The sequence below is a fragment of the Trichosurus vulpecula genome, chromosome 8 (assembly GCF_011100635.1).
Source record: "Trichosurus vulpecula isolate mTriVul1 chromosome 8, mTriVul1.pri, whole genome shotgun sequence".
Classification (NCBI taxonomy): Eukaryota; Metazoa; Chordata; class Mammalia; order Diprotodontia; family Phalangeridae; genus Trichosurus; species Trichosurus vulpecula.
The window spans coordinates 52,125,537-52,144,627 of NC_050580.1; the positions used below are offsets into that span (position 1 = coordinate 52,125,537).

The window sequence follows — 19,091 nt, forward strand, 5'->3', positions numbered from 1 at the left end:
CAGGGTAACTCAGTCCCAGGTCAAAGAAGCTTGAGGATACACTTGAGAATGAGAATACCTCTCCAACAAGGTTCAATGCACAACAGTACATGCAACAAGTGTCTGGTACCTGATAGGAATTTCTAGCTCAAAAACAACATCTTGTTCATGTTATGGTGGTATTATCTATGTATGGATGGTGTTATGTAACTCAAAACAGATTACGTAATGCCAAACACATGATCTGCAGATGGGCCTGAATAAGACTCCACCTAAGTTGGAGCACCTATTTCCCATGCTATTTCAAGCAAACATACCATACCTGGTATATATCTAATTTTCATTCTTTGTCCAACAAATCTCTTCATTTTAGAAAAGTGTTTCGTTAACATCATTGACCACGGCGTGGAAAATTGACACTGGTTTTTTTTTTGTTGTTGCCAACAGAGTACAACCTCTGTCAAGTCTTTCCAAAATGGACTATGAATACGGGCCAGGCTGAGTAAGAACCAGCTGGCATCAGTTCACAAAGGCTGGCCCCTAACCGTTAAAACTCAAGGAGACGCTTCTTTGTTTCAACAGAAGTAACCATACTCATGAAAATCACACATGTTTAAGCAATGCAGGTTTTTCACCATAAAAACAGAACCCCTTCTCGCTTGATTTGCCGAAACAAAGCTAGTTTTAAACAAAACGGATCTCTCAGCCTCACACCCTCCATGTGTGAATGGGGAGCAGGACAGTACTTTTTTCTTCATAGAAATTGATGAAGTATATTTTTTTTTGTTGGGTTTTTTTTAATGTGTGTTATGTGTGTCTCAACTCCTATCCAAAACAATAAAACAAGAGTGTGAAATTCTAAGGAACAATCCAAACGTCATATTAGATACATATTACATGAACAATTGTGTTTTCCTAACCAAAAAAAATAAGGCTGTCTGGGAAAAGAAGTGGCCATTCAATGGCAAGCTTTTCAATACAAATCTTCAGCTTCACTTGAATTGAAATGAAGGTAACCTCAGTTTTCTCTGCCTACTAGGAAACCAAAAGAAAAAAATATATCTATACACCACACTTAGCCCTGATATTTTAATGGAAATACTGCACTACAGTCAAGTTTACAACATTTTTTTATAGAAATCACATGGAAAGGTGGCCAAAGTCACAATACAGAATACAAAAAGCAATTTAAAATAAAAGGAAAGTTTTGCTATCTTACAGGCTGGGAACAGAGCTTGGAGCTCCAATGTCAGACTTCAGGAAGAATGAAAAAGTCAAGTGTATTACCCACCCTTGCTTGCACAAGGCCTCCTCATGTTACCTACATATTTAAAAATAAAATGTTCTTATAAAAAAATTTGGAGGTGTGGGAGATGCCACATCCCCAAAGCCCTTTCCTGAGTCGATGTAGGGCCTTATTCCAAGTCGCTCCTGATGATCTTCTGCACCACTGCCCTCCCCCTCCCTGAACCACCCTTCTCTTCTCTCTGCAGGAGGCTCTCCAGTCCACCCCCAAACACAGAATCCAGGTCCCTTTGTCAAACCTTTCCACCAGATGAGGCATTTAGGGAAGGGCTGGGTCTTCCACACTGTGGATCCACTTCATCTTCTTTCCACCTGCACCCTTGCCCACGTTTTTAAGACAAAAGATATTTTAAATAAAATAAAAACAGGAAAGTCTCATGTGCACAGAGGCCTGTATCCTATTCTGAACCCCCCACTAACCCCAGTTCTTGGAGGATTGTTATGGGCTAGGATGCTATAAGTCACACAAATACTAAAGCACCCTGGCCAGGATCTTGGCTCACAAGTCCAGACTGACCAATTCAAAAATTCCAATCACTCACCTGCAAGTACAGGTTTAAACTTCTATAATTAAAAAAATATATATCCCATTTGTGATTTTTGCTAGTGAATTATATCACAAAATTTCTCTAACTCACTAGCCTTTTATATACAAGCACTCCACACACACACACACACACACACACACACACACACACACACAGCGCGCAACATACTTGTGGGCACAAACACTCGTATTCAAGACAGTTCTTTCAAATACTGGTTTGGTACTTAAGTTGTTCACCCTCTTTCCCCACTCCCCAATACTGAGAAGGAAAAAATAAATGAACACAATCAAATGGCATAGCTTGACAACTTCCTGAAGTGAAGGTTTTTTAGAACTGGTAGACAAAGCAGATCTAACAGAACAAAGTTTCAATCTTTTAAAAAGTCGAGATAGAAACTTTACACGGGAGACAGGCTGCTTGAACTGCTTTGTTGTATGTCCCAGTTTTGACCATTTAAAGCAAAAATCACATTTCCCTTTTTGGGATTTGAAGCCAAAGAACTGGTAGCATTTTTCAAAACTATGTGTTAAACAGGATCTTTCTAGCAGGACCAGGGGTTGAAAATGTTTTCCTCAAGTAAGAAGCAAGCTTTATTTATTACAAAAAGGGTTGGGGGGGTGGCGGAGAGAAAAGTTTCACACAAAAGCACTACAATGGTAACTCCCTTTGGTAAAAAGTGTAATAAATGTCTTGTACATCTGTTTGTAAAGACTAAATCTGAAGCCACCTGGTACTGTGGTACACAAGAAGCTAGAACAGTTATGCTAGCACATCAAAGCATATTTCCTTTAATAAAAAAAATTGACAGTATGTACATTATTTACAAAAAAAGAAGGGGGGAAATCACGTTAAAACTTTCTCTGTGTGCAAGAGTGTGTGTGAGAAAAGCTGGTGGATGGCACTAGGCTAGACTAGTAAACAAGCAGGTACAAAACAGTTCCACTGGAGCTAAAAAGGACCAACTGATTTGACCTTGGTGAGTCAGGAGCTTGGGACCAGAAGACAAGAGAGGAAGGCATGAGATGCAGGGCGATCATCAAGAAACAAATCCACAGATGCTCCCAAAGCCAAACTACCCTGGCAGGTGATCTGGATGGATGTGAATGACCCAAAGAAAATGACATCTGGTTTGGGGAGGGGTGGGGGTGGGTTTTCATGGTTTAGAATGTCTCTGAACTTAAAAGTTCCTTTCCTATCAATCTTCCCAAATGCACCCCATCCAGTCAAGCACATACAGTGTCTGGTTTGCTCATTCAATGCCCAGGCCATGGGGAATGAGGGCTCAGCACCGCTGGGGTAGGCGAGCAAAACCATTTGTCCACGCCTGCATGATCCTCAGCAGGGACCCTCCCTCCCTCCCTTTCTAGGGCACACCCTGGAGTCCCAGACCCCTGGGAAATAGAAGTCCCAGCTTAGGTTTATAAAGGATCCATGTTCCCAAACTTTAGCCCGCTGAGGAGAGACTGTACCAGCTGCACACTAGTCAGGTGGCCATGTTGCAGAGACACAGTGAGGTCTGAAAGGCATCGTGCTTGAATCCTTGATGCGCGGGGACACACACGCCACACATCCATTCTGGGGAAGTTACGGCGTCTTGAATATCGTGCCGTATTTGACGCGGTACTTGTTAATGCTCACAAAGTGCAGGGTCTCTGTGTCACAGGTGGTAGTGCAGGGTACCAAGCCCTCCAGCCCCTCGCCCATCAGCCACTTGTTGGTCTCAGCTGCCATTTCACGGGTTACATGTTCCTTGGTCCATTTGTCCACCCAGGCCTGGAACCGCTGGTGCAGCCGTTTGCTTACTCGTTCATGGGACTGCCAAGACGGTAAAAGATGAGTTTAGTACATAAACCTCTGTAAATATTAAGTCAACCCTTCCCTTCTAAAAAACCTCACATCCAAGATTAGGACAGAAAGTGCTGACCAGAGTTCTCGACAGCAATATTGGCTCCATGACAGCTCTGGTCAGTTGGGGTGAAGACCCTCACTATCTATTCAACCAAGCATTCTACCCACTTGTTTTGCTTACCCTTAATATCACTTTTATGTGACAATTCCCAAAGTGCACTGTGAATGGGGGCTCTGGATAAACAACTACCCCCTGCCTTAGAAATGTCAGCCAAAGCCCTCAAAGGGAAACTTTCCAAGGTGCCTCACAATGTCTCCATATTGTCATTATTACTCAATGGGGTACTGTCTACAAGAATGACAAAACAAATGCTCAATTTATGAAGTGTCCCAATTCACAAACTCAGATTTGAACTATTAGGGCTGAAAGAAATTCAAACTCACCTGAGTCAACCCCTTAACCATACAAATAAGGGAATTGAAGACTAAAAAGAGCAAGTGATTTGTAAGAGGGTCACAGAAGGCATACCGATCAAGTCTTCCTCTATTAGACACACTCCCTTGTCTCTGAACTTTATCCCCATCTAGTATCACCCCACTCCCAACTTTGAGGAGGAAGAGGATTAGGAATGACGAGGCTTGGGGGAAGAATGTGGGTTCCTTTCCTCAGACCAGGAAGCTGGGAACCCACCTTAAGAATCCTGCTGACCAGCAGCCCTGCACAGGAAAGGAAAAGAGGGGAGGAAGCCACCTAAGCTGCTAGATCTTTTGCTCTCACCTGCTGAGCACGCAGCAGAGCCGTCCTCCGGTACATGTAGTCTTCTGATTTGATCACATACACCATCTTATAAGAATTCAGTTTGAATCGACACTCCAACTTATCCAAGCTCTCCACATTTTCCATGCTCTTCTTGCTGTTTCCATCTTTGCCTTCCTTCTCTTGCTGTTCCCGTCCACGCTGACACTTACGGATACGCCTTAGATTCCTGTAAACCAAAGAATCCCTGCTAGGATTAGCTCTTATCCTGGAAATGTATTTGGAGAGGCTACCTGAGCACGGAGCCACCTTGGTCACTTCAGCCTGAGGACAGCCTGTCCAATGCTAAACACCAAAGGTCACTAATAACGGAAAAGCCAAGAAGCCCAAACTTGGGAAAAATTCCTCTTTTGAGGCTCTGTGCTCAACAATAAGTATGTAAATGTCTCAGGGCTTTGATTCCACATCTGGGCAGGATAGCAGTGATTTTCTTGCTTCTCTATCACCCATTTCCTTGTTTTGGAACAGGTGTTTGGATCCTCAAATGAAACATCAGAAATACATGCCTCTGATTGTAGGCCTTCCTGAAAACTACTGAAATCCCTGAACTGCTCATCTCCCTGCTGGGAGATGGTAAGTTCTTTGGGTAAAAGCAATACAAACTTTAATAACAAGAACCTGTCAAAAAAGTATATTAAAAGAATGAATGAAAAGACCATGGAGTCAGTTATTTAATATGTTATCTAGACTTACATTCCTGAATGACATCTCTCCTCTTCCCTCCCCACATGAGTATCATGCTCTTACTTAAGGGTGCTCTAGCCAAAGGAAGGTAAATTTTGATGGCTGAAACCTTGCTACCTTGGGGTTGACTGGCAAGATTTCTTTCTTAAAGACCATGCCTTAAACTCTGGCTCTCTTTGGCCAACAATAGGTCCGTGCCCAAGTACCATGTAATGGATATTTTTTTCTACCATTAAACCCCACCCCCACCCCACCATGGCTCAACATGAATGTGAACGGTAATTGTTTCTCTTTAGGCCAGAAACAACCTTGAGGGTCTTCCCCTTCTAGGTTTTCTTTTTTCTTTTTCTTTTTGATTAAAGAGGTCATCTCTTGCCTCACTTCTTAAACAGCCCTAATCAACGAATGGGTGTTGCCTCAGTCAAAATAAGAACTTAGACCTTAGCAAAAATATCAAAGTCTCCCACTGAATCCTTGGCCATCTGCAATCATCCTGATCTATATCTGGCCACTGGACCCAGAGGGCTCTGGAGGAGAAAGTAAGGCTGGTGACCTTGCACAGCCCTCCCTCACTCAAATCAAAGTCACCTGCAAGTCATGTCATCATTTCCCTGATGTCACAGTCCTCTTCAAGAATGAAGGACAAACCACACAAACACAACTACAACCTGAATGACATCTATTCCATTCTAATCAGCGTAAGTTCATGCTCTTCACCAGACACAACAAGCTTCACTCACCTTGGCAAAAATACTGGCTTCTGGGCCAGATGTTCTCTGAGTTCTGGGGAGGTAGTATCTGAGTTTACATAGCGCTCAACATAGTCTGACCATCGCTATAAGTGGCATACAAAAGAAAGAAATTTTTCAAAAAGGTCACCATTCAAATTCAAATGCCATAACTTCATAAACATTCTAGAAAAGTCCAAAATCTGTACACCTCAAAATTTTAATTGAATGCCTACACAACAAAAAATGTTTATAATTAATTGTGGCAGAAAATATTGTCTTTAGCATCTCTGCTCTTCTCACATCATGGAAATTAAATGGGAAAGCCAGCCCACCCCCACCCCCACCCCCCCATGAAGGTAGAACATGACATAAGAATAACTATTAGAAGACTCATTTCATTTTAGCATGTATATTCCTTGGGCGATTTAATGAGACAATAAATAAAAGGGCATTTGGGTTCAAGCTCAGGGCCTCTGACTCTGAAGCCAGTACCCACATCCATGGAAAAGAATGACACAAATAACACCATGAAGTACGGAAATCCGCACGGCAAACCCAGTGCGTGTCATTCAGGACAAAGCTATAGAGAAGGTCAGAGCGAAGAAGCAGAGCGCCCACCCAGGAAGCAGCTCCTCATCTTCCTGATCAAAGGTCACTCTCTCAAGTCACCAGATACACATGCTGTCTGTTTCACTGTGGTAATCCCCAAGGAGAATTAAGTTCTTCGGGGAAGGAATGCCTTGTTTCTGCACATCCACCCAGCACCCCAGCTCTGGCCTCCATCTCTTTTCCTTTGGACTCAACCTCAGGAGCCTAGGTCCTGATTAGTCTCTTCCTCCAGGCTTTCCCCTTTCTATTCCGTCCTTCTTCCAGCTACCAAAGTGATTTCCCTAAAGTGCAGCACCAACCAAAGCACTTCCCTACCCAACATACACCAGTGGCTCCCTACTGCCTCTAGGATGAGGCAGCCAGACAGTGCAGTGGATACAGTATTAGTGGGAAGCAAGAGGGCCTGAGTTAGAATCCTGCCTCAGATGCCTATTAAGCTGTGTGACCCGGCAAGTCACTTAACCTCCCTTGGCCTTAGTTTCCCCAGCTGTAAAATGGTGATAGCTATAGTAGCTACCTCACAGAGTTGTGGGGAATCAAGTGAAATGACACAGAAAGTGCTTTGCAGACTGTAAAGGGCTATAAATGCTAGCTGTTGTGGTTGTTGTTGAGTTCTTCTGTTTGGCTTTCCCAACCCTTCACAGCCTGGCCCCAGCCTACATTCCTCCCCTTCTGAACTGTAGGAGCTAGCCAAACTGGCCTTCCATCTCCACACTGGCTGTCTCTCCCCTACCTAGACTGTCCTCCTGCCTCACTTCTCAGCCCCTCAGAATCCCTTTTTTCCTTCAAGATTGCTTAAGCAACACTTTCTTCTTGAAGCCTTTCCTGGAGCCCTTATTATTTTGGGAGGTCTGTAACTCAGTACGCAGTATCTGCCCTATAGAATACAGGCTATTTGAGACTAGGACAATTTCTTTTTGTTTAAATCTCCAGGCCCAACACAGTCTGGCACAGAGTAGGTGCTTCATAAATGCTCTCTGGCTGGCCATCGGGTCTGGGAAGGCAAAATGAAAGACATTAAGGACTATGACTTCTCAAGGATGTGGAGTTAATCAACCAATGCTGAGTACTTGGTTACAGCACCTTTCCCTCAGCTTACCCTCTGTTTGAGTAGAGCAGGATCATGGGTTGACATTAACTGAGTAAAAAGAAAAGCTCAGGAGAGGCCCTGGGGCTGGAACATGGTTCCTTCCAAACAATGGAGCCCAAAGGATCTCTTGAAGAGTTGTGCCCTTTAGTGAGAGTCTGATGGGAGTGACCTATACCTTATGACTGCCCAATGGTAGGACCTCACCATGCTGGACTCTCACAAAGTATGACAGCTCTGGTAAATGAGGCAAGGATAAGGGTCATGCCACAGGACAAGAGGCCCCCAGGGGACAACCCAAGGTGACACACGGCAGTCCTGAGTAAGGGCACAGTAGCCTAAATAGAACACAATGAACACTGATTTCTATAGGAAGCCATGAGCCCTTGCCTGGTACCTCCAGGTGAGGGGATCCTACCTCTGCCTCTACAGGGTCATCCGAGTTCTCTTCCTCTGTGTCGAGCAGCTCGATTGTTAGCTGAACTTGGCCTCGGCTCTGAATGAACATGAGCTACAATGGAGAGGAAAAGAAAATTAAGCAATGGACTACCCCAAAAAGCGAAGTGACCTGTGACAGAGTGCTGGAGTTCAAAAGTTACTTACAAGCCAGGTGATGATATACACAGACACACAAACATGCACACACAAACACACAGTCACAGAAAAAAGATAAATACTAAAAAACTTTGGCAGCTAATGGCAAAATAAGAAGCGTGTTTAAAATACAGAGTGGCATCTCACTGGTCAAGCTCAACAGCCCAGCTCCAAGTTTACTGCCTGCTACTGTTCTTATCTCTAAGAATGTAATAGCCAAGCCTTAACTGAAGGAACAAGATGAACCCAATGGCCAACACAACCATCTCACTGACTTGCATGGAGACATTGACAGAAGCTAATCTGTCAGAAAGGGACTGCCCCCTCAAAGTTTCTAAAACCAAATGGTCAACATACAGGTAAGAACAAGTCAGAGAACTTTGCATGCTAAAAATCAAATGCAGTGGTTAATGACATGGAGACATGTCCTTTTATAACCCTACTAGTGAGAATGGACTCTCACGCAAAAGGATTGTTGCAGAAGAATTTGATCCCATGCCTGAGGATATATCTGGATCGAAACAAAACCTGTCCTATTACTTCCAAGACATGCATAAGACTGCTGACTGAGAAAGATTCCCATCCATATAAATCATTAGGCACAAATACTTTTAGCCTGAGGTTTCTCTGATACAGTCCCATATTAAGGCTGGGACTGAACCAGAGATGACCTTTATAAATTTTTCCCAGGCCTAGGACATGAAATCAGGCAAATGGTAACAGATTGGAAAAAAAGAGAATCAAATAAGGTACGTGTAAAACATTCTAAAGCTGTTATGCACTATACAAACAAAAAGGTTAGTATTATTATATTGACAGTTTGGGAGTGAATCAAAAAGGCCAAGAGGGTCAAGTGAGTCCTCCAACTGCGCTTTTCCTGCCACAGGTCCTGGGAATGCTAAGCCTCTGAAGGGGTCTCACCTTAAAACAGTTCTCATCTGACATGAGCTGCTCTGCTTTACGCTGATACGTCGATTCCATGAGGGTTCGAGAGGTCTGTGTATTTAGGGTGCCACCCGTGGCACTGTTGTTGTTTTCTGCTAAGTAGAGGTCAGTCACTTGTACACAAATCTCATCACTTACAATGTGCTGGAGCTAGGAAGGTGCAAAGGGAAGAGATATAAGGAAAGAGAATCTCAGAACATGGACCATATACATACTAAGTCAACAGCTCTACCTTTCTCACATCATTTATTCGACCTCTTCTTGCTCATTCTGCCTGAGGAACTCAGAAGTTTGCTTCAATAAGGAAAAAAAACATAATTCTATAAGAACTACACCGTTATTGTGAAAGGAAAAAAGATGAAGCTAGGACAAACCTTGAAGTGTTTTGGCATTACTGTTCATGCTTAGAAAAGAAAGGCTAAGCAATGAACTCAATGGAATAGAACACTTACATGGTCATTTAGCATCAATTAACTCTGCATTCACTTAAGGACAACCATAGCAGACATTCAGACAATGATTAACAGCTGGAATTTCACAACGGCCTCATTAAATAAATCCCGCCTTTGTGGATTCTGGCAGTTAGGAAGCTTTCCTATTGGTAGATAACATTATTCTTCTTGGGATGGCAATAATTGTGATAACTCAGACTTTTATAATAATAGACAAACAGAAAAACAAAAATTATTTTAAAGAATATGCATAAATTCACAACAAAATAAAGCCAGAATTCTAGGAGACAATCAGAAACTATCAGTCATTTCCAACTAACATGGGGCAGGGGTGGGGGGTGGGTAGAGAAAGGTACATCCCAAGTTTGGACCTAACCCAGCAAGTGCTAAAAGGCAGTTAAGAATTTCCAAGAGGCTGTTTCCCTGAAATAATCAAGGACTGTTGATACCACTGGTGTTCTCAGTAAAAAAAAAAAAGTCACTGGGAATACTGAAAAGTGGAATCTGAAGAGAAATTTGGAAAACCCAGAACTGAACGAAAGACAATGGTCCCCCAAAGAGCCCACTGAAACACCTGTTCCAGCTCAGTGCCTTCTTCAGTCTAATGCCAACTTACAGAAATCAGTCTGGTAGCAGCAACAGTAGCAACACCGGATTTGGAATCAAAAGACTTGAACTGGATTCTAAAGTGAGCCAGACTTCCTAAATTCCAATTCTGACTCTGTTGCTTGTTCCTCTTTAACCTTGGGCCTGTTTCCTCTTCTGTAAAATATCCGGGTTGGATTAGATGGCCCTGAGGCCCCTCCAGCACTAGCTCTAAGGCTCAAAGATCCACGTGGACTTGAGTGTGAAACTTCTTACCTATCACCTTGTGAGCCTGTTTCCCCATCTCCCCATCTTCAGATTGACACTGTTGGACTAAATGATTTCAAAAGTCCACGATCCCAAGTCAAATGCTCAAGGTGTAAGACCAAACGCTGCAGAGAAGCGGCCATCTTAGATTCTTTCCTTCTAAACTTTTCTTGCTACAAGATGTATTCGCATTGTATAAATCTAGTCTTTTTTTTTTCAACACCATCACTTTTTATAAGGGCCATCATAAAAGAGTTCGTACACTCTACTGACATTTATTAAACTAGCCCCAGTATAATTCCTTGAAAATTAATGCAAAGCGGTAGCATGAAAGCTCCTTGAGGGAAGAGTACAGTCTCCTTCATAGCCATTGTCTTTGTTTAGTGATGAAAGCTGAAATCTGTTAAGGTGGGACTGGAACCAGCATGTAAAAGGCATTAATGAATGGGTGGTGAAATAGAAGTATAAGGAGCAAAAGGAAGGAAGAGAAAAGAAAGCAAGGTTCAGGGAAGGTTTTCAGGGTTAGGGCTTTTCCAAAATGAAAGTAGAAAAGATCCAGTAGAGAAAAAGAGATGAAAGACAGAAAGGAAAATGATATAAGTGATAAAACATAAGAAAAGATGAAGATTCAATCAAGCACACAACTGGAACATTGGGAAAGGAAAAGGATATAAATGGGAAAGAGAAAAGAAATAAAAATGGGAATTTTTTGACAAGAATGGTGTAGTGACAAACACTTTGAGAGACAATGAAAGGAAGCATGGAACAGTAGGAGATGAGACTGTCTGCTATGAATGAAAGGCTAGAATTTGGAGCTCAGTGAGTGCATTCAATGAAACCATCACGGTGGGGAAAAAGTCACATTGAAATAAATCAATCAATTCAAAAGAGCAGTGACAGAATGAATGAATATACCACAGATTCAAACAGTTTCATTATTTTCTGAAGCAGATTTTACCATCCCAGAAAGTAGGCATTTAGAATAACCCACAATTAGTAATGGGTATGGCAAGGCACTAATAGGTTAGGAGAACAGCCGTCTTTAGGAATCAGAAGGCAGTGTCGATAATAGCTGACTCTGGTATCTAAGCTGGGGAGGGAGGCAAGTGAAGCCAGAAGGAACTAACACAGTGAGAGATCATCATGATGGCAACAAGTGGGGGTTGGGTGGGGAACCACCCCAACTTAAGGTAATTAGAAAGGTGAAAGGTAAGGAGATTGTGATCAAAGGCGAGAGTTCCACATGTAAGACTTTGGATCTTGTCATGATTCAACACTCTTGCAACTCTCAAGCTCTGGCTTGGCAACGATCCTAGAGGTAAGTCAATGACAAGGAAGATGTTGAAACAGAAGATGTGGCATCCAAATAGGTAGCAAGATATATGGAAGTGGCACTATAGAATGAAAGGGAAAATGAATCCTGCTTCAGTGGCTGGAGGGAGCAGGACAAGGAGCATCCTCCATTGGAGGATGAAAAGGATTTAGGGAAAAAGAGAAAATACTAAATCTATTTAAAATTCAGTGCTATGGTGGATTTCAGAAAAACCTGGAAAGACTTAAATGAACTGATGCTAAGTGAAGTGAGTAGAACCAGGAGAACATTGTATACAGTAATAGCAACACTGTGTGATGATTAACTATGATAGACTTAGCTCTTCTCGGCAATACAATGATTCAAGACAAGTCCAAAAGATTTGTGATGGAAAATTCTAACCACAACCGGAAGAAGAACTGTGGATTCTGGATGCAGATCAAAGCATATTATTTCCCCCTTTTTTTTAAGTCTTATTTTTTCCTTTCTCATGGGTTTTCCCCTTTTGTTCTGATTCTTCTTCCACAACATGACTAGTGCAGAAATATGTTTAATGTGATTGTACATGTATAATCAGATTGCTTGCTGTCTTGGGGAAGGGGAGAGGAGGGAGGAAGAAAAAATTTAGAACTCAAAATCTTACAAAAATGAAAGCTGAAAACTATCTTTACTTGTAAAAATAAAAATTAAATTCAGTGCTATGAGTCTGCTGGGTAAAACCTGCTCTCATTTTCATAGAAATGGTATCAAGAAAATAAGTACAAGGTTGCAAAATGGACCAAGAGGTGAAGGACCGAACTGGGAAGCAGGGAAGGCCTACACTCAAAGCCTTCTAGGCATCACCCCAAGGCACAGGTTCCCCATGTGTAATATGAAATATACCTCTGCTGTAGCTACCTCATAGGGATGCTGAGGGGATCAAATCCATGTACATGTACACTGCAAACTTTCCTAATGAATTAAGATTTGAGCTTACAGATTTCCCTTAATGGATGGACTGCCTACATGTTTAAAAATCAACCACAAGCAGCTTAAACAACTGCCTACATCACGGATCTTCTGTTTTCACATTGCCTACATTTCCCTCGGCTTCCTTTCCCCTTCCCAAAGAATCAATGTACCTTCTAACAATTTTTTATAAGAGGAAGAAAACAAATCAGCAAAACCAATCAATATATCAAAAAAATTGAATTACTTTTAAGTTACTTTGTAAATGACCTGGAAGTATTAGTTCCAATAAATCACAGAACAGAATTTTAGAACAGAGGAGACCTTATTCTAAGTCAAATTAAACCAGTTCCCTCATTTTATTGATGATGAAACCATACAATAGGTCACCTGGGAACAGGGACAGAATTAAAACCCCAGCAGATCCCTATGACACCCCATCCAGCATTGTTTCCAGACAATGTGGATTTCCCAATGCTAACCAATGTTGGAAAGAATGCTAAAATCCTAGGTCAGATCTCCTTATTTTAGAGATAAAGAAACTGAGGCTCCCAGAGGGGAAGCAACTTGTCTAAGATCAGAGATAACAAGTGGAAGAGGGCCAGGCTTCTTTCCACTATACTCTGGCAACACAGGCAGCAATCCACTATAATCACTACCATCAGTAGTACCTGGAAGCACTTCTGCATCACAGTCATGATCAAAAGCCTCGTCATTTTTTAAGCACAAAAAGTAAAATTAGTTGTGCTGACAATTATTATTTCCCAAATGTCGCAATTAATAGTGACTTTGAAAAACCACACATTCTTTTGCCTATACTGGACTCAATGAGAGATGCAGATATGCACTAATTGCTCCAAGATGAATAGGAGGGCCTTTAGCATAATGAAATAACTTGGATTAGCCAATGAAAAGAACAGGCATAACAGCAACCTTCCTCTAGTTTCAAAGGCACAATGCACAAATTACAGTTTTCTGCAATATTAAAGGCAATGATTCAAGAAATAGAGTCACAACGGATTGCCTCTATCTAGAGAATTCAGAACTCCAGACAAAGCCATCGAGTCAGAGTTTTAGGGGTAAGCTGTTCATTTTACCCTTATTATTATTGCGGCTGTAAACAACTGATTTATAAATCACCCAGTCAAAACCCACAGGGCTCTGGGTAAATAACAATTAAAGCAGTGGAAGTAAAATGTAATCATCCACCATGACACACCTAAACAAATGAGAAGAAATATGGAGGAAAAGCATGAAAAACAAACATTTGTTATGATACCCTTCCCCTTTTAAATAAATTTCAAGTTCTAAAATGCAAAAAGATGGAACTAAATGGACGTGGAGAGAAAAGGGAGCTTTACACCCACAGGGTCAGTCCTCACCAGACTAGCTCATCCTCTGGGCCAGCTAGCAAAGCGAGTAGTGGGGTGGGGAGGGGCTGGAACTGTTACAGGACATTTGAGTGACCAACATCAATCCCATTTTTCTCAACTTGGACTACAAAACAATGAAGCAGAAAGCCCCAGAGCCTTGGCCAAAAGAAAGGGTCAAAGTACAAATCATATGGTTCTAAAAAAACAAAATACAGGTCTTACTGACAATATGAGAAAACAGACAAAAAATTAAGAGTCCCCACCTCAGACCACCGAAAAATCTGTAGAGGCTTTTTTAAAAAACAAAACTTCTTTCATTACTAACTACAACTTTTTTCTGCTCTATCTGTTCAAGAGCTCTCTTTGCGGAAAAACTCTCCCTCACCTCCAACCTTCATCAAGGAGTGACCGTCTTTTTCTCACCTGTCTGACAATACTCTGAATCAATTTGTCCATGGTAAAGGCAATATAGGCATGGATAGTGAACATCTCTCTCAGGGAGTCCTCGTATTGTGACGAGTCTATGTTGCCATCCAACAGGCTCCGCACCATATCCAGGAAGGCTGGGTAATAGTCTTCTACATCAACATCCACTGTGGGAAAGAAGCAACAGATGATTGAAGTTTTGCCTGATGTCCAAAACACCAAGACAGGGCACTTCCCACAGGAATTCAACAAAGCCACCCAACCCCTGAGGTCGGAGACAGCTGATGTGCTTGAACAGGTGGATAAATGCCCAGCCTGGCCAAGAAGAAGGGAGTGATTCTGCAGCGAATGCCAGCTTCTAAAATTAAATGACTGACCACTTTATGAAGCTGGCTACTGACAAGACTACTTGGCTCTCTTGAGTGATTTTGGGGGCACAAAAATATCTCAGCAGTGAGTGCCTGCAACAAGTTTCTGGACCTACTCAAGAGGGGAACACTCTTTTCTGGGCTTGTACTAATACAGCATTTACCACATGCATCACTTGCTCCAAAGCTATTTTAATGCAGGGAGAAGTGTTTGGCTCCAAACAGGATGTGGAAGAAGAAAGACAGTACAATACTCAAGGGCTGGGACATCTTCACACAGAAAGAAAATAGGACAAATCTAGGACCAGTAAGAAGTGATTTGCATTTAATGATAGTCTCCATATATGTTTGTCAGGATCCTTTTGTTTAAGGATGGATCTTCAACTACACACTTTACAAAGTGAATTAACTGATTAGTAGAAGCTGCTTAAGAATCCTTTCACTGGCTGAACTAGAATCTAGTGGCTGTCCAATAGCTGCTTAGTAACAACCAGAGAGAAACGAAGGCGAAGGTAAGAAAACCTGTGGTGATCCATGTAATTTGCCTAGCTCTTCTGCTTACATTTCAATCTAAAAATTTCAGCACCTTATTTTTTTTTTTAAGGCAAAATTAAGTAGAGTCAAGAACTGTTAAGGTCCACAGAAAGCTTAAAAGATTATTTGGTCAGCAACGACTGCTGTACAAAAGAGAAAAACACAGACTGATAAATAACACAGCTAACCTTAAATTAGGTGGTAACTTTTGTTGTTTCAAAACACTGCACCACAATAAAGTTTATTCTCCGTGGAATAAGTATTAGCTTTCAAAATCGAAATGTTCTGAGTGATCTGCCACGAACCATATACATTGGGAGCCACAGAAGTATTATTAGCTTTCTCAATAGGAAATGAGATAAAAACGAGAATCGCCAACTCTGTGTCTTAGAATTCCATTTAATTCTAGATGTTCCTCAATCTTAAAATTATTTCACATCCCACTTCAAAGTACCTTAGCTATAATCCACTTTTATCAACCCCTTAATACGCAGACTGTGCTCAAGGAATAATGCCCAAGCTTTTGCGAGAGAGAACCTTCTATGTCTGCTCCCCAGGCCAAAGTGAGTGATTCTGTCAAGGCATTTCTGACTATGAAAGGATCTTGATTTGCACGCTAAATGTATTATTTATGCTGAATGTTCTTTTCAGTTCAAACACTGAAGCCCCTCTCCAGTCCCCGTCCATAATTTCCCTGACTTTTATACTATCTGCTTTACGTTCGATGCTTGTTTCTGTTTCAAATTCCTCTTCGAGAAGCTCTGGCATGACCAGTAACTGCAATGGTCAAAGGGAAAAGGCCTGTTCACTAGGAAGAAAGAAAACAACTCTCACTGGCACTAAGCCCCAAGAAAGTTCAAGCTCTGCCCAGGGCTTTACTGCTCTGGTGGCAGAGGCAATGTGTGGGGTGCTTTAGATTGCCTCTTCATACCTGAAAACCCAGTGAAAGATGGTCACTGAGAGAGTGGTCAGCAATAAGACAGAGTAGGAAGTTCAACAATAACTACCCAACCCTCCTTGGGACCGAGACACTAAGATACACAATTTTGGACAAAATGCAAGTGGGAATTTGTTTTGTTTTACTATGCATACTTGTTAAAAGGGTTTTTTTCCCTTTTAAACAGGAATGGGAAAGGGAGAAAATAGATGTTATCTGGAAAATAAGATGGGAAAAAAGGACAAGTAACTAATCCACCTGTCCAAGTCCCACAAATAAAAGCAGTTCAAATGCAGCCACCTGAAGACTCCCTCCCTCACTGAGTCACTCACTGGGTTCTTTGAGTCTGAGCTGGATGGCTGGGCTGTCACTCTTGTCCCGCTTTATACCCAGCACTTCCCGTTCCCATTCCCTCTCTCGGTTTTCTTCTTCAATCTGTCGCTCAGCTTGGGAACAAATTCTCAGCAGCCTCAAACATAGAATCTGATGCAGCCGCAGGAAGATATACCAGTTGTTGTTGACATAGAAGAGGTTGTAGACATCATCCATCCCGCGAAACTTCTGAGCTGCTGTGTTGCTGAACAGTAGCTTTGATTTTGGGGGGCTGCCACCCACCCCGTTGTGCTTTTTGGCAGCCCCTGTGGCTTCATCCACATCCATCTCTTCCTCCTCTTCCTCTTCCACATCTGAGAGGTCACCTCTCTGGGCAAAGAGCAGGTCTGGAATGAAATGATGCATAATCTGCTTGATTTTATACTTGTCTTCCTTCTGGATTCCTGTTTGCCTTTTTACATGGTGGATAATCAAAGCAGCAGCATCTTCCAGTATCTGCTTGTCTTCATAGGCAAGAGAAAGGTGTGGGCCAATAGGGACTCCCGAATTATCTTCTGTAGCCTGCTCTTGCCTCTGAGGTAGGGAAGATACAAAGAGAGCACACATCAGACACAAATCAGATGCTTGCCACTGGGCAAATCCCTAATGGCTACAGCAGGACAACATAAAGAGATGAGACAGGTACGCCAATACTATACGATGTCACCCAAAAAGGACACAAGATCAACAAGTATCAATACGAATGGCATTCCACCAGTATTAAGAACATTTATCAAGGACCTCAAAGACACTCTGGGAAGCCTTGACTTTGTCAGGTGACTGGAGGTTGGGGGTGGAGGGCTTGAAAGTAGGAAGGCTTCTGAGCAGAACTGTGACAGGTGCACAAAAGTGGGGCTTCAAGATGATGAGTCCGGTACTGGCACATAGGATAGACTGAAAAGGGAGAGGCTGGAAGAGGGAATTCTAAGACTAGGATGAAGATGGCCACAAAAAGGAATGGCCAGGCCACGAGTGAAGCACCCATACAATTCAATGTTAAGTAATATATCAGAATTTGGGAAAGCCATTCTCCTTTTCTTCCATACAACATAAGGGCATTTGATTCAAACCAAGAAAATAGTGCCCTTCTGTCAGTGGAATTCTGGTTCAGGTATGGAGCAGAGTAAATGAACAAATTCACTTCCAACTCACTCTAATTCACACATTCGTAATCACAGATTAACTAATATTGCTGCACACAGGACAACATCACATATGTGAAGGGAGCACAGTATTAATGGCCCCCACAGAGGAAGATCACTCCCAGCTTACTTCATCATAGATGCTCTCTATTTCATTGAGTAAGCTCTTTGACCTCAGGACCTTGGTGTCATTCTGTTTGAAGTTGATTCCCTGGTGGTCCAGGGACTTCAGGTAATACTTCTCATTTTGCTCCCTCCAGACCTTGTTGAACCCTCTCTGAGCTTCTCTCCATTCCTCCTCTTTCATCTTCAACCTTTATAGGACAAAAACAAAAATAAAAAGGAACCGAGTGAGCGTAAGCACACAGAACCAGGCTCCATCAAGGTACCAGTAGAGATGGTCCTGCCCCTAGCCATCATCTACACAGGCCCTAACAAGCACTCTAGTAGGATTGGAAATCTATTAATCTCTTGCCTCTTAACTCTTTGGAATACACATCACTGTCTATAATTTATTTAAAAAATTACCTAACAAGGAAGAGATTTTACTAAAGACTCTTTCCATGAACCAATCTCAAAGATTTCAGAAATCTGGGACTGAAAATACCACCTCTAAAGAGAAGGTAGGCAGCTGTGTGAAAATTACTCAAGGACAAAATAAAAAGTTATAAGTAAACAGAAGGTTCAAATAAAGAAAAGGTGGCTGAAAACCCAGTTCTTTCAACAAAAAAAACATAAGTAGCAGAGGAAAATAATATGCATTTCAGATAAATAAGAGGGGAAAAATGTATTAAATGGTGAAAAGACATTCAGGTTACAGTAGATATAAACCTGGATACTGAATAAAGGGAGATAAAAGAGGCAAGAGTCTGTGCAAAACAAATCTCGGGAGACTCTGGTTTACTAGAGGAAAGTTATTCACTAAGGACTTGTTATATTTCGGAGCATTTTTGAGTAACCAAAATAAAAATTTGAACAAATTACGTAAGACGATCCACTAGGGCATGACAGACATGAAAATGGGAACTAAAAATGAATATACTAGAACTCTGTACCTCCGCAAAGAAATTCATCCTGTACCTTAAAAAAATCAAGAATTAAACTTCACTGGAACCTCTTTTCACAAGAAGAGAAAGAACACCAGAGTGGTGCTCACTCTCTGCTACCAGAACAAACAAATATCTAACAACTTAAAGGGAAAAGAAATGAATGTTCCTGGAACTATTCA

General features: G+C 41.9%; 1 protein-coding gene across 3 annotated transcripts in view; it reads right to left on the reverse strand.

Annotated features, from left to right (window-relative positions):
• Positions 1–2,594: 2,594 nt before the first annotated feature.
• Positions 2,595–19,091, reverse strand: part of SIN3A (SIN3 transcription regulator family member A) — an 83,565-nt gene continuing 67,068 nt past the window's right edge. For all 3 annotated transcript variants that reach the window (XM_036734998.1, XM_036734995.1, XM_036734997.1), the window contains exons 14-21: positions 17,994–18,177; positions 16,682–17,255; positions 14,508–14,677; positions 9,124–9,297; positions 8,027–8,119; positions 5,922–6,016; positions 4,459–4,666; positions 2,595–3,647 (exon numbers count right to left, since the gene is read on the reverse strand). In XM_036734998.1, coding sequence (XP_036590893.1) covers positions 3,417–3,647; positions 4,459–4,666; positions 5,922–6,016; positions 8,027–8,119; positions 9,124–9,297; positions 14,508–14,677; positions 16,682–17,255; positions 17,994–18,177 — 1,729 coding nt within the window. In that variant the 3' untranslated portion in view covers positions 2,595–3,416. The remainder of the gene's footprint in view (positions 3,648–4,458; positions 4,667–5,921; positions 6,017–8,026; positions 8,120–9,123; positions 9,298–14,507; positions 14,678–16,681; positions 17,256–17,993; positions 18,178–19,091) is intronic.